The following is a 15,503-nucleotide window of genomic DNA, read 5'->3' as shown; positions in this document are numbered from 1 at the left end:
TGATTTTGGGGTGCAGTGATTTTTGGGGTGCAGTGATTTGGGGTTGGGGGTGCAGTGATTTTGGGGTGCAGTGATTTGGGGTTGGGGGTGCAGTGATTTTTGGGGTGCAGTGATTTGGGGGTGGGGGTGCGGTGATTTTGGGGGTGCAGTGATCTCGGGGGGGTGCAGTGATTTTGGGGGGTGCAGTGATTTTGGGGTGCGGTGATTTGGGGGGTGCAGTGATCTGGGGCGATGCAGTGATTTGGGGTTGGGGTGCGGTGATTTTGGGGGTGCAGTGATTTGGGGGTGGGGGTGCAGTGATTTTGGGGTGCAGTGATTTTGGGGTGCAGTGATTTGGGGGTGGGGGGGTGCGGTGATTTTGGGGGTGCAGTGATTTTGGGGGTGCAGTGATTTGGGGGTGGGGGTGCAGTGATTTTGGGGGTGCGGTGATTTTGGGGTGCAGTGATTTTGGGGGTGGGGGGTGCGGTGATTTTGGGGTGCAGTGATTTTGGGTTGGGGGGTGCAGTGATTTTGGGGGTGCAGTGATTTTGGGGTGCAGTGATTTGGGGGTGCAGTGATTTTGGGTTGGGGGGTGCAGTGATTTTGGGGTGCAGTGATTTTGGGGTGCAGTGATTTGGGGGTGCAGTGATTTTGGGTTGGGGGGTGCAGTGATTTTGGGGTGCAGTGATCTTGGGGGTGCCCAGCGGGGATTTGGGGGGGGTTGACCACGACTCGGGGTGCGCAGTGCCCCCCCCAGAGGGGTGCAGTGATCTGGGGTGCAGTGGGGCGGGGGGAGGGGCAGTGCGTGTGCAGTGGGGGGGGGTGGGGCGCAGTGTGGGTGCGACGGCCCCGGGTCGTGCGGGTGCAGTGTGGGTGCAGTGCACGAGCACCCAATGCAGTGTGGGTGCAGTGCACGAGCACCCGGTGCAGGGAGGGTGCAGTGGGTGCAACGCATGAGCTGAGGGTGCAGTGTGGGTGCAGTGTGGGTGCAGTGCACGAGCTGAGGGTGCAGTGCGGGTGCAGTGCACGAGCACCCAGTGCAGGGAGGGTGCAGTGCGGGTGCAGTGCACGAGCTGAGGGTGCAGTGTGGGTGCAGAGCACGAGCACAGGGTGCAGGGAGGGTGCAGTGTGGGTGCAGAGCGTGAGCTGTGGGTGCAGTGTGGGTGCAGTGCACGAGCTGAGGGTGCAGTGCGGGTGCAGTGCACGAGCACGGGGTGCAGGGAGGGTGCAGTGTGGGTGCAGGGAGGGTGCTGTGCATGAGTACGGGGTGCAGTGCGGGTGCAGTGCATGAGCTGAGGGTGCAGTGCACGAGCACCCAATGCAGGGAGGGTGCAGTGTGGGTGCAGTGTGGGTGCAGAGCACGAGCTGAGGGTGCAGTGTGGGTGCAGTGCACGAGCACCCAATGCAGTGTGGGTGCAGTGCGGGTGCAGAGCACAAGCACGGGGTGCAGTGTGGGTGCAGTGCGGGTGCAGAGCACGAGCTGAGGGTGCAGTGTGGGTGCAGTGCGGGTGCAGTGCACGAGCACCCAGTGCAGGGAGGGTGCAGTGGGTGCAACGCACGAGCTGAGGGTGCAGTGTGGGTGCAGCACGGGTGCAGTGTGGGTGCAGAGCACGAGCACAGGGTGCAGGGAGGGTGCAGTGTGGGTGCAGAGCGTGAGCTGTGGGTGCAGTGTGGGTGCAGTGCACGAGCTGAGGGTGCAGTGCGGGTGCAACACATGAGCAGTGGGTGCAGAGAGGGCACCGTGTGGGTGCAGTGCACAACCTGAGGGTGCACTGTGGGTGCAGCACCCTCACACTCCCCCCCCTCCCCCCCCCAGGGGTGCACTGGGGCAGCGGGGAGGGGCCCCTGGCATCTGGGTGCTCCCCTCCCCCCCCCCCAAAAAGGGGCCCCTGGCATCTGGGTGCTCCCCTCCCCCCCCAAAAAGGGGTCCCCGGCGTCTGGGTGCTCCCCTCCCCCCCCCAAAAAGGGGCCCCCGGCGTCTGGGTGCTCCCCTCCCCCCCCCCAAAAAGGGGTCCCAGGCGTCTGGGTGCTCCCCTCCCCCCCAAAAAGGGGTCCCCGGCGTCTGGGTGCTCCCCTCCCCCCCCCAAAAAGGGGTCCCAGGTGTCTGGGTGCTCCCCTCCCCCCCCCAAAAAGGGGCCCCCGGCGTCTGGGTGCTCCCCTCCCCCCCCCCAAAAGGGGCCCCCGGCGTCTGGGTGCTCCCCTCCCCCCCCCAAAAAGGGGTCCCAGGCGTCTGGGTGCTCCCCTCCCCCCCCAAAAAAGGGGCCCCCGGCGTCTGGGTGCTCCCCTCCCCCCCAAAAAAAAGGGGTCCCAGGTGTCTGGGTGCTCCCCTCCCCCCCCCAAAAAGGGGTCCCAGGTGTCTGGGTGCTCCCCTCCCCCCCCCAAAAAGGGGTCCCAGGCGTCTGGGTGCTCCCCTCCCCCCCCCAAAAAGGGGCCCCCGGCGTCTGGGTGCTCCCCTCCCCCCCCAAAAAAAGGGGTCCCCGGCGTCTGGGTGCTCCCCTCCCCCCCAAAAAAAAGGGGTCCCAGGTGTCTGGGTGCTCCCGTCCCCCCCCAAAAAAGGGGTCCCCGGCGTCTGGGTGCTCCCCTCCCCCCCCCCCCAAAAAAGGGGTCCCAGGTGTCTGGGTGCTCCCCTCCCCCCCCAAGGCGTCCCAGGGTGCTCCCCTCCCCCCCCACCCTCAAGGAGCCTGGTTGGGGGGGGGATGGGTGGGTGCCCCCTCCCTGCTGGGGGGGGGATGGGTGACGTGGGTGACCCCGGGTGACCCCAACTGCCCCTCCCCCGCTGTTCCCACGGCCTTGTCCCTCCGGTGGGGGGGAGGGGGGGGGGGGAAGGGCGGGTGGTCCCCGGCCAGTTGGGGGGTCCCGGCCCCACGGCGGGGCTCAGGGTGCTGGGTTGGGGGGCAGCATGTGGGGCAGGCAGTTGTGGGGCGGGAAATGAGAGTTGGGGGGCAGAGACTTGGGGGGCAGCATGTGGGGCTGGGGGGAGCTGGTTGTGGGGCAGGTAGTTGGGGGGCTGGGGGGTGTGGGGCAGTGATGGGGGTTGTGGGGCAGGGATGTAGGGGGCAGGAATGGGAGTTGGGGGGCAGGGATGGGGGGGTGCAGCCACTTAGGGGGCAGGAATGGGGGTTGTGGGCCAGTAATGGGGAGGCCATAGGGCAGTGGCTTGTGAGGCAGGGATGTGTGGGGCAGGCACTTGGGGGGCAGGGCTATGGGGCTGAGGGCAGCTGGTTGTGGGGCAGGAAGTGGGGATGGGGGGGCAGCCACTTGTGGGGGAGGGATGAGGACTTGGGGGGCAGATGCTTGTGGGGGAGGGATGGGAGGCAGTAATGGGGCTGTGGGGCAGGGATGTGTGGGGCAGGGATGTGTGGAGCAGGGTGGGGGGCAGTGTGTGGGACTGAAGGCAGCATGTGGGGCAGGGGGGATCTATGGGGCAGTGTGTGGGGCAGGGAGGGCAGCTATGGGCAGGGGGTCCACGGGGCAGTGCGGGGATCCATGGGGTGGGGGGAGTCCTATGGGGCAGGGGGAATCTATGGGGCAGCAGTGGATATGTGGGGCAGAGGGAATCTATGGGGCAGCAGTGTGGGGCAGGAGGGAATCTGTGGGGCAGTGAGGGGATCCATGGGGCAGGGAGGGGAATCTGTGGGGCAGTGTATGGGGCAGTGGGAGAATCTATGGGGCAGTGTATGGGGTGGGGGCGGTCCATGGGGCAGCGGGGGGGATCTGTGGGGCAGGGGGGGTGGTGTGCCGTGGGGCTGACCTCCCCTCTGCCCCCCCAGTGCTGCCGTGCCCGGAGGGGGCGCCGCCCTGCGAGAATGGGGGGCTCTGCGTGCTCGACCCCCAAGGCCGCCCCACCTGCCTGTGAGTGACACCCCCCCACCCATGGGTGCCCCCCACCCATGGGTGCTCCTCCCGCGAGTGCCACATAGCCCCTCCCCAGCACCCCATAGCAGCCCCCTGTGCCCCATAGCACCCCTCATGTCACCCACACTCACCTCCCCCCATGGGCACCCCATAGTCCCCCTACAGCACCCCATAGCGCGCCCCCCCCCCCCAGCACCCCATAGCGCCCCCCCCGCCCCATAGTGCCCCCCCAGAACTGCATAGCGCCCCCCCATGCCCCATAGCACCCCCCAGCACCCTATAGCACCCCCTGTGGCACCCATACCCCCTCCCCTCAGGGCACCCCATAACAACCCCCTGCTCCACAACCTGCCCCCCCGGGCACCCCATAATGCCCCCAGCGCCCCATAGCACCCCTACAGCACCCCATAGCACCCCCACTGCACCCCACAACCCACCCCACCCCTGGGTACCCACAACCCCCCCCAGCGCCCCATAGCACCCCGCAGGGCACCCATAAGCTCCCACAGCACCCCCCCAGGGCACCCACACTCCCTGCCCCCCCCCAGCACCCCATAACTTCTCCCAGCACCCCATAGCACCCACAGGGCACCCACCCCCACCTCCCGCCCCAGCACCCCATAGCACCCCCCAGGGCACCCAGAAAATCCCACAGCACCCCCCAGGGCACCCCATAACCCCCCCCCCCAGCACCCCATAGCACCCCCACGGCACCCCCCAGGGCACCCATACCCCCCCCAGCACCCCATAACCCCCCTCAGCACCCCATAGCACCCCCAGGGCACCCCCCCCCCCCCCATCACCTCATAAACCCCCCCCAGCACCCTATAGCACCCCCCCAGCCCCCCCCAGCACCCATAAACTCCCACAGCACCCCCCCCAGGGCACCCATAACCCCCCTCAGCACCCCATAGCACCCCCAGGGCACCCACACCACACCCCCCAGCACCTCATAACCCCCCCCCCCCCAGCACCCCATAGCACCCCCCAGCACCCATAAACTCCCACAGCACCCCCCAGGGCACCCATAACCCCCCCCAGCACCCCATAACCCCCCCAGCACCCCATAGCAACCCCCAGGGCACCCATAAACTCCCACAGCACCCCCCAGGGCACCCATAACCCCCACCCCAGCACCCCATAACCCCCCCAGCACCCCATAGCAACCCCCAGGGCACCCATAAACTCCCACAGCACCCCCCAGGGCACCCATAACCCCCCCCCCAGCACCCTATAACCCCCCCAGCACCCCATAGCAACCCCCAGGGCACCCATAAACTCCCCCAGCACCCCCCAGGGCACCCATAACACCCCCCCCCAGCACCCCATAACCCCCCTCAGCACCCCATAGCACCCCCAGGGCACCCACACCACACCCCCAGCACCTCATAACCCCCCCCCCCCCCCAGCACCCTATAGCACCCCCCCAGCACCCATAAACTCCCACAGCACCCCCCCAGGGCACCCATAACCCCCCCCCCAGCCCCCCATAACCCCCCCAGCACCCCATAGCACCCCCAGGGCACCCACACTCCCCCCCCCCGCCCCAGCACCCCATAACCCCTCCCCAGCACCCCATAGCACCCCCACAGCACCCATAAACTCCCACAGCACCCCCCCAGGGCACCCATAACCCCCCCCCAGCACCCCATAACCCCCCCAGCACCCCATAGCACCCCCACAGCACCCATAAACTCCCACAGCACCCCCCAGGGCACCCATAACCCCCCCCCAGCACCCCATAACCCCCCCAGCACCCCATAGCACCCCCCAGGGCACCCATAAACTCCCACAGCACCCCCCAGGGCACCCATAACCCCCACCCCAGCACCCCATAACCCCCCAGCACCCCATAGCACTCCCCCAGGGCACCCATAAACTCCCACAGCACCCCCCAGGGCACCCATAACCCCCCCCCAGCACCCCATAGCACCCCCAGGGCACCCACACCCCCCCCAGCACCCCATAGCACCCCCAGGGCACCCACAACCCCCCCCCCCCAGCACCCCATAACCCCCCCCAGCACCCCATAACACCCCCAGGGCACCCATAAATTCCCCCAGCACCCCATAACTCCCCCCCCCCCCGCCCCAAACCCCAGCACCCTGGGGTGCCCCCCTCCCCCGCCGCCACGCTGCCCGGGGTGCTGTCAGGGTGGGGGTGGGGGTGGGGCGGGGTGGGGGCAGGGTGCTGCCTGCCCAGGCAGGACAGGCAGGGTGGGGGGGGGGGAGGGGGGGCCGTGGGAGTCCGCCCGGGGCCCGTTCCCAGGGTGCCCCCCCCACCCCCACCCCACCCAGACACCCTGAGGGGGGGGAGGGGTGCAGCCCTGGCACTCTGCCCCTCCCCCCACGCCGTGTCCCGCGGGAGGGGGCACCCATGGGACCACCCCACACTTAGGGGGCAGCTGGGTGGGGGGGGTGTGTCCTGGGGGAGGGCACGGGGGGTCCCATGGGTGACACGGGGGGCCCGGGATGCAGTGGGGGGTCCCATGGGTGCTGGGGGGGGTGTCCCAGGTCTCCCATGGGTGCTGGGGGTCTCCCATGGGTGCTGGGGGGGTGTCCCAGGTCTCCCATGGGTGCCATGGGGTGCCCTGGGTGCTGGGGGTCTCCCCTGGGTGCTGGGGGGGTCCCCTGGGTGCTGTGGGGTCCCCTAGGTGCTGTGGGTCTCCCTTGGGTGCTGGGGGGGTCCCATGGGTGTTGTGGGTTCCCCTAGGTGCCGTGGGTCTCCCCTGGGTGCCGTGGGTCTCCCCTGGGTGCCGTGGGGTCCCCTAGGTGCTGTGGGTCTCCCATGGGTGCTGCGGGGGGTCCCAGGTCTCCCATGGGTGCCATGGGGTGCCCTAGGTGCTGTGGGTCTCCCATGGGTGTTGGGGGTCTCCCCTGGGTGCCGTGGGTCTCCCATGGGTGCTGTCTGGCAGGTGCCAGCCGGGGGTGCTGGGGGAGCGGTGCCACCTGCGGGTCCCATGGGTGCTGGGGGTCTCTCATGGGTGCTGGGGGGGGTCCCCTGGGTGCTGTGGGGTCCCCTAGGTGCTGTGGGTCTCCCCTGCGTGCCGTGGGGTCCCCTGCATGCCGTGGGTCTCCCATGGGTGCTGCGGGTCTCCCGTGGGTGCTGTCTGGCAGGGGCCAGTCAGGGGTGCTGGGGGAGCGGTGCCAGCTATGGGTCCCATGGGTGCTGGGGAGATCCCAGGTGTCCCATGGGTGCTGGGGGGGTCCCCTGAGTGCTGGGGGGGGGGGTCCCAGGAGTCCTCTGGGTGCTGTGGGTCTCCCATGGGTGCCGTGTGTCTCCCATGGGTGCTGTCCGGCAGGTGCCAGCCGGGGGTGCTGGGGGAGCAGTGCCACCTGCGGGACCCATGGGTGCTGGGGGGGTCCCATGGGTGCTGGGGGGATCCCAGGTGTCCCATGGGTGCTGGGGGGTCCCATGGGTGCTGGGGGGGATCCCAGGTCTCCCATGGGTGCCATGTGTCTCCCATGGGTGCTGTCCGGCAGGTGCCAGCCGGGGGTGCTGGGGGAGCAGTGCCACCTGCGGGACCTATGGGTGCTGGGGGGGGGGGGTCCCATGGGTGCTGGGGGGGTCCCCAGGAGTCCTCTGGGTACCATGGGTCTCCCATGGGTGCCATGCGTCTCCCATGGGTGCTGTCTGGCAGGTGCCAGCCGGGGGTGCTGGGGGAGCGGTGCCACCTGCGGGACCCATGGGTGCTGGGGAGATCCCAGGTGTCCCATGGGTGCTGGGGGGTCCCATGGGTGCTGGGGGGGATCCCAGGTCTCCCATGGGTGCCGTGTGTCTCCCATGGGTGCTGTCCGGCAGGTGCCAGCCGGGGGTGCTGGGGGAGCGGTGCCACCTGCGGGACCCCTGCACCCCCTCACCCTGCCCCCCCGGGGGGCTGTGCCAGAGCACCCTGCGCCAGGGCACCCTGCACCCCCGCTGCCTCTGCCCCCCGGGCACCCGCCGTGAGTGGGGGTCCCATGGGTGGGGGGGGGTATGGGGGGAGGCAGAGCATGGGTGGGGGGTCCCATGGGTGGGGGGGGTATGGGGAGAGGCAGAGCATGGGGAGGGGGGTCCCATGGGTGGGGGGGGGCTATGGGGGGAGGCAGAGCATGGGTGGGGGGGTCCCATGGGTGGGGGGGCTATGGGGAGAGGCAGACCATGGGTGGGGGGTCCCATGGGTGGGGGTGGGTTATGGGGAGAGGCAGAGCATGGGTGGGGGGTCCCATGGGTGGGGGTGGGTTATGGGGAGAGGCAGAGCATGGGTGGGGGGTCCCATGGGTGGGGGGGGTATGGGGAGAGGCAGACCATGGGTGGGGGGGTCCCATGGGTGGGGGGGCTATGGGGGGAGGCAGAGCGTGGGTGGGGGGGTCCCATGGGTGGGGGGGGTATGGGGGGAGGCAGACCATGGGTGGGGGGGTCCCATGGGTGGGTGGGGGGGGTATGGGGAGAGGCAGAGCATGGGTGGGGGGTCCCATGGGTGGGGGGGGGCTATGGGGGGAGGCAGAGCATGGGTGGGGGGGTCCCATGGGTGGGTGGGGGGGCTATGGGGAGAGGCAGACCATGGGTGGGGGGTCCCATGGGTGGGGGTGGGTTATGGGGAGAGGCAGAGCATGGGTGGGGGGGTCCCATGGGTGGGGGGGGCTATGGGGAGAGGCAGAGCATGGGTGGGGCGTCCCATGGGTGGGGGGGCTATGGGGAGAGGCAGAGCATGGGTGGGGGGGTCCCATGGGTGGGGGGGGGGGGCTATGGGGAGAGGCAGAGCATGGGTGGGGGGTCCCATGGGTGGGGGGGGGTCCCAATGGGGTGTGCAGGGATGGGGGGAGGTCCCATGGGTGGGTGAGTGGGACCCATAGGGTGGGGTGGGGGGGTGCAGGGTGGGCCCCTATGGGGGGTGTCCCATGGGGGGGGTGGGTGGGGGGGGCATGGGGTGCTGGCGGGCACCCATGGGTGCCCCTCCAAACCCCCCCCCCCCCCCCCAGGGGGTATCCAGCCCCCAGGGGGCAGCACCCACAAACCCCCCCACCCATGGGGGCACCCACCCCCTGTCCCCCCCCCCCCCCCACCCCAGGTCCTGACTGCACCCCCCTGGAGACGCCCCCCTCCCCCCCCTGCGCCCCCTCCCCCTGTCTGAACGGGGGCACCTGCCGCCAGCTGGGGGAGGGGTCCTTCGACTGCGCCTGCCTGCCCGGTGGGTGCTGGCACCCATGGGTGCTGCTGGGGGTGGGGGGTGGGAGGGTCGCTGGCACTGGGTGGGGGTCCCTGGGGGGGTCCCCGGCACCTCTTGGGGGTGATGGGAGGTGTCTGGGAGTGGGTGGGGGGTCCCTGGAAGTGGGTGGGGGTCTCTGGGGATCCCTAAGAACTGGGTGGGGGTCCCTGGAAGTGGGTGGGGGTCTCTGGGGATCCCTAAGAACTGGGTGGGGGTCCCTGGAAGTGGGTGGGGGTCCCTGGGGATCCCTAAGAACTGGGTGGGGGTCCCTGGAAGTGGGTGGGGGTCCCTGGGGATCCCTAAGAACTGGGTGGGGGGGGTCCCTGGAAGTGGGTGGGGGTCCCTGGGGATCCCTAAGAACTGGGTGGGGGTCCCTGGAAGTGGGTGGGGGTCCCTGGGGATCCCTAAGAACTGGGTGGGGGTCCCTGGAAGTGGGTGGGGGTCCCTGGGGATCCCTAAGAACTGGGTGGGGGGGTCCCTGGAAGTGGGTGGGGGTCCCTGGGGATCCCTAAGAACTGGGTGGGGGTCCCTGGAAGTGGGTGGGGGTCCCTGGGGATCCCTAAGAACTGGGTGGGGGTCCCTGGAAGTGGGTGGGGGTCTCTGGAAGTGGGTGGGGGTCCCTGGGGATCCCGAAGAACTGGGTGGGGGTCCTTGGAAGTGGGTGGGGGTCCCTGGGGATCCCTAAGAACTGGGTGGGGGTCCCTGGAAGTGGGTGGGGGTCCCTGGGGATCCCTAAAAAACTGGGTGGGGGTCCCTGGAAGTGGGTGGGGGGGTCTCTGGGTGGGGGGGGAATCCCTAAAAACTGGGTGGGGGTCCTGGAAGTGGGTGGGGGTCCCTGGGGATCCCTAAGAACTGGGTGGGGGTCCCTGGAAGTGGGTGGGGGTCCCTGGGGATCCCTAAAAACTGGGTGGGGGTCCCTGGAAGTGGGTGGGGGGTCTCTGGGTGGGGGGGGAATCCTAAAAACTGGGTGGGGGTCCCAGGAAGTGAGTGGGGGTCCCTGGGGATCCCTAAGAACTGGGTGGGGGTCCCTGGAAGTGGGTGGGGGTCCCTGGGGATCCCTAAAAACTGGGTGGGGGTCCCTGGAAGTGGGTGGGGGTCCCTGAAGATCCCTAAAAACTGGGTGGGGGTCCCTGGAAGTGGGTGGGGGTCCCTGGGGATCCCTAAGAACTGGGTGGGGGTCCTTGGAAGTGGGTGGGGGTCCCTGGGGATCCCTAAGAACTGGGTGGGGGTCCCTGGAAGTGGGTGGGGGTCCCTGGGGATCCCTAAAAACTGGGTGGGGGTCCCTGGAAGTGGGTGGGGGGTCTCTGGGTGGGGGGGGAATCCCTAAAAACTGGGTGGGGGTCCCTGGAAGTGGGTGGGGGTCCCTGGGGATCCCTAAGAACTGGGTGGGGGTTCCTGGAAGTGGGTGGGGGTCCCTGGGGATCCCTAAGAACTGGGTGGGGGTCCCTGGAAGTGGGTGGGGGTCCCTGGGGGGTCCTTGGATGTGGGTGGGGGTCTCCGAGGGTCCTAGGTGTGGGTGGGGGGTCCCAGGCATGGGTGGGGCTCCCTGGCACCCATCACCCTTGACATCCACGGGGCTCCCTGGTGATGGGTTTGGGGGGTCCAGGGTGCTGGTGGAGTGGGTGGGGGGGGTCCCTGTCATGGGTGGGGGGGTCCCTGACCCCCACCCTGACCCCCGGTGTCCCCAAGGTTTTGAGGGTCCCACCTGCGAGACCAACGTGGACGACTGCCCCGGGCACAAGTGTCTCCACGGGGGCACCTGCGTGGATGGGGTCAACACCTACAACTGCCAGTGCCCACCCGAGTGGACGGGTAGGGTGGCACCCAGGGGGGCACCCAAGGGGGGGGGGGGGGGCAGCGGGGTGGTCAACAGGGTGGGCACCCCAGGGTGGTCATTGGGTGGTGGGGTGGTCAACAGGATGGGGTCTGAGGTGGGTACTGGGGTGGGTGTTGTGGTGGGCGTCAAGGTGGGCGTCAAGGTGGGCATTGAGGTGGGCATTGAGGTGGGCACCAGGGTGGGCATTGAGGTGGGTGTCAAGGTGGGCACTGATATGGGACCAAGATGGTCAACAAGGTGGGCACCAGGGTGGGCATTGAGGTGGGCATCAAGGTGGGCACTGAGGTGGGTCACCAGGGTGGGCACCAAGGTGGGCATTGAGGTGGGCATCAAGGTGGGCACTGAAGTGGGGACCAGGGTGGTCGTTGAGGTGGGCATCAAGGTGGGCATTGAGGTGGGCACCAGGGTGGTCATTGAGGTGGGCATCGAGGTGGGCATCAAGGTGGGCACTGAAGTGGGGACAAGGGTGGTCAACAAGGTGGGCACCAGGGTGATCGTTGAGGTGGGCATCAAGGTGGGCATTGAGGTGGGCACCAAGGTGGGCATTTAGGCATGGACCAGGGTGGGCATCGAGGTGGGCATCAAGGTGGGCACCAGGGTGGACAGTGAGGTGGGCATCAAGGTGGGCACCAGGGTGGTCATTGAGGTGGGCATCAAGGTGGGGACCAAGGTGGGCATTGAGGTGGGCACCAAGGTGGGCACTTGGGCATGGACCAGGGTGGGCATCGAGGTGGGCACCAGGATGGTCATTGAGGTGGGCACCAGGGTCGTCACTGAGGTGGGCACTGAGGTGTGCACTGAGGTGGGGACCAGGGTGGTCGTTGAGGTGGGCATCAAGGTGGGCGCTGTGGTGAGACCAAGGTGGTCAACAAGGTGGGCACCAGGGTGGTCACTGAGGTGGATAATGAGGTGGGGACCAAGGTGGGCACTGAGTTGGGTCACCAGGGTGGGCACCAAGGTGGGCACTTGGGCATGGACCAGGGTGGACATCAAGGTGGGCACCAGGGTGGTCATTGAGGTGGGCACCAGTGTGGTCATTGAGGTGGATAATGAGGTGGGCACCAGGGTGGTCATTGAGGTGGGCACTGAGGTGGGGCCCAGGGTGGGCACCGAGGTGGTCAACACGGTGGGCACCAAGGTGGGCACCAGGGTGGGCACTGAGGTGGTGACCAGGGTGGTCAGTGGGGTGGCGACGAAGGTGTTCCTTGAGATGATCCCTGAGGTGGTCATCAAGGAAGTCCTGAAGGTGGTCCTTAAGGTGCTCAGCAGGGTGGGGACCACGATGGTCCCAAAGGTGGTCACCAGGGAGGTCCTCAAGGGGGGTCAGTGAGGTGCAGACCAGGATGGTCCTTGAGATGGCCCCAGAGGTGGTCACCCAGGAGGTCCCTGAGGTGGTCAGCAGAATGCAGACCAAGGTGGTCACCGAGGTGTTCTCAGGTGGTCACCGAGATGTTCTCAGGTGGACCTCACAGAGGAGGTCCATGGGGTGGTGACCAAGGTGGTCCCTGAGATGTTCTCAGGTGGTCACCAAGATGTTCTCAGGTGGACCTCACGGAGGAGGTGGTGACCAAGGTGGTCTCTGAGATGTTCTCAGGTGGTCACCGAGATGTTCTCAGGTGGTCACCGAGATGTTTTCAGGTGGACCTCATCGAGGAGGTGGTGACCAAGGTGGTCTCTGAGATGTTCTCAGGTGGTCACCAAGATGTTTTCAGGTGGACCTCACAGAGGAGGTCCATGGGGTGGTGACCAAGGTGGTCACCGAGATGTTCTCAGGTGGTCACCAAGACATTCTCAGGTGGTCACCGAGATGTTCTCAGGTGGTCACTGAGATGTTTTCAGGTGGACCTCACCAAGGAGGTCCCTGAGGTGGTCCCTGAGATGTTCTTAGGTGGTCACCAAGATGTTTTCAGGTTGGACCTCACCGTGGAGGTCCATGGGGTGGTCCCTGAGATGTTCTCAGGTGGTCACCAAGATGTTTTCAGGTTGGATCTCACCAAGGAGGTCCATGGGGTGGTGACCAGGGTGGTCCCTGAGATGTTCTCAGGTGGTCACCAAGATGTTTTCAGGTTGGACCTCACCGTGGAGGTCCATGGGGTGGTCCCTGAGATGTTCTCAGGTGGTCACCAAGATGTTTTCAGGTTGGACCTCACCGTGGAGGTCCGTGGGGTGGTCCCTGAGATGTTCTCAGGTGGTCACCAAGATGTTTTCAGGTTGGACCTCAGCAAGGAGGTCCATGGAGTGGTGACCAGGGTGGTCCCTGAGATGTTCTCAGGTGGTCACCAAGATGTTTTCAGGTTGGACCTCACCGTGGAGGTCCATGGGGTGGTCCCTGAGATGTTCTCAGGTGGTCACCAAGATGTTTTCAGGTTGGACCTCACCGTGGAGGTCCGTGGGGTGGTCCCTGAGATGTTCTCAGGTGGTCACCAAGATGTTTTCAGGTTGGACCTCAGCAAGGAGGTCCATGGAGTGGTGACCAGGGTGGTCCCTGAGATGTTCTCAGGTGGTCACCAAGATGTTTTCAGGTTGGACCTCACCGTGGAGATCCGTGGGGTGGTCCCTGAGATGTTCTTAGGTGGTCACCAAGATGTTTTCAGGTTGGACCTCACCGTGGAGGTCCGTGGGGTGGTCCCTGAGATGTTCTCAGGTGGTCACCAAGATGTTTTCAGGTTGGATCTCACCAAGGAGGTCCATGGGGTGGTGACCAGGGTGGTCCCTGAGATGTTCTCAGGTGGTCACCAAGATGTTTTCAGCTTGGACCTCACCGTGGAGGTCCATGGGGTGGTCCCTGAGATGTTCTCAGGTGGTCTCCAAGAAGGTTTCTCAGGTTGCTCACCAAGAACTGCTTGTGTGACACCCCCTCCATGTGTCCCCCCCACCCCACCCCAGGCCAATTCTGCACCGAAGACGTGGACGAGTGCCAACTGCAACCCAACGCCTGCCACAACGGTGGCACCTGCTTCAACACCCAAGGTGGCCACACCTGCGTCTGCGTCAACGGTTGGACGGGCGAAAGCTGCAGCGAGAACATCGACGACTGCGCCACCGCCGTCTGCTTCAACGGGGCCACCTGCCACGACCGCGTCGCCTCCTTCTACTGCGCCTGCCCCATGGGCAAGACGGGTGAGGGTGGGGGGGAGAGGTGGCGTTGGGGGGGGGGGGGGGGCACCCTGGGGTGGGGAACCTCGTAGGGCACCCTGGGGTGGGGTAGGAGGCACCCTGGTTTAGGGTGGGTAGCTCCAAGGGTACTCGTGGGATGAGGTGGCTACCTCCAAGGGCACCCTGGTGTGGGGTGAGGACCCATAAGTGCGTCCTGGTATGGGGTGGGGGCCTCTGAGAGCACCCTGGCGTGGGGTGAGGACCCATATGTGCGTCCTGGCGTGGGTTGGGGACCCATATGTGTGTCCTGGCATGGGGTGAGCACCCATAAGTGTGCCCTGGCGTGGGGTGGGGGCCTCTGAGAACACCCTGGCGTGGGGTGAGCACCCATAAGTGCGTCCTGGTATGGGATGGGGGCCTCTGAGAGCACCCTGGAGTGGGGTGAGCACCCATAAGTGTGTCCTGGCATGGGGTGGGGGCCTCTGAGAGCACCCTGGCGTGGGGTGAGCACCCATAAGTGTGTCCTGGCATGGGGTGGGGGCCTCTGAGAGCACCCTGGCGTGGGGTGAGCACCCATAAGTGTGTCCTGGCATGGGGTGGGGGCCTCTGAGAGCACCCTGGCGTGGGGTGGACGTTCCCAAGGGCACCCTGGTGTGGGTGGGAACCACTGAGGGCACCCTGGGGTGGCTTTGGCACAGGTTGGGTGACACCAGGATGGGGTGGACACCACCCTTGGGCACCCTGGCATGGGGTGGGCATCCACTGGGGTGGCCATGGCATGGGTTGGGTGGCACCAGGATGGGGTGGACACCACCCTTGGGCACCCTGGCATGGGGTGGGCACCCCTGGCATTGGGTGGGCACCCTGGGGTGGCCTCAGCATGGGTTGGGTGGCACCAGGATGAGGGTAGACACCACCCTTGGGCACCCTGGCATGGAGTGGGCACCCCTGGCATTGGGTGGGCACCCTGGGGTGGCCTCAACATGGGTTGGGTGGCACCAGGATGGGGTGGACACCACCCTTGAGCACCCTGGCATGGGGTGGGCACCCCTGGCATTGGGTGGGCACCCACTGGGGTAGCCATGGCATGGGTTGGGTGGCACCAGGATGGGGTGGCCATCACCCCTTGAGCACCCTGGCATGGGGTGGGCACCCACTGGGGTAGCCATGGCATGGATTGGGTGGCACCAGGATGAGGGTAGACACCACCCTTGAGCACCCTGGCATGGGGTGGGCACCCACTGGGGTAGCCATGGCATGGATTGGGTGGCACCAGGATGAGGGTAGACACCACCCTTGGGCACCCTGGCATTGGGTGGGCACCCTGGGGTGGCCTCAGCATGGGTTGGGTGGCACCAGGATGAGGGTAGACACCACCCTTGGGCACCCTGGCATGGAGTGGGCACCCCTGGCATTGGGTGGGCACCCTGGGGTGGCCATGGCATGGGTTGGGTGGCACCAGGATGGGGTGGCCATCACCCCTTGAGCACCCTGGCATGGGGTGGGCACCCACTGGGGTAGCCATGGCATGGATTGGGTGGCACCAGG

At 67.1% G+C, this 15,503-nt stretch overlaps 1 protein-coding gene across 1 annotated transcript in view; it reads left to right on the top strand.

Annotated features, from left to right (window-relative positions):
* Positions 1-8,884: 8,884 nt before the first annotated feature.
* The window catches only part of LOC132321919 (neurogenic locus notch homolog protein 3-like), a gene marked incomplete at its 5' end in the record, with an annotated part of 62,647 nt that continues 56,028 nt past the window's right edge, over positions 8,885-15,503 (top strand). Inside the window, 3 exon segments of the mRNA XM_059835291.1 lie at positions 8,885-9,004; positions 10,712-10,834; positions 13,746-13,979. Of these exon segments, the coding sequence (XP_059691274.1) occupies positions 8,885-9,004; positions 10,712-10,834; positions 13,746-13,979 (477 nt within the window).

Source organism: Gavia stellata, unplaced genomic scaffold, assembly GCF_030936135.1.
Source record: "Gavia stellata isolate bGavSte3 unplaced genomic scaffold, bGavSte3.hap2 HAP2_SCAFFOLD_188, whole genome shotgun sequence".
Lineage (NCBI taxonomy): Eukaryota > Metazoa > Chordata > Aves > Gaviiformes > Gaviidae > Gavia > Gavia stellata.
Note: the sequence above shows the minus strand (reverse complement) of the source record. Positions and strands in the feature narration are given on the sequence as shown.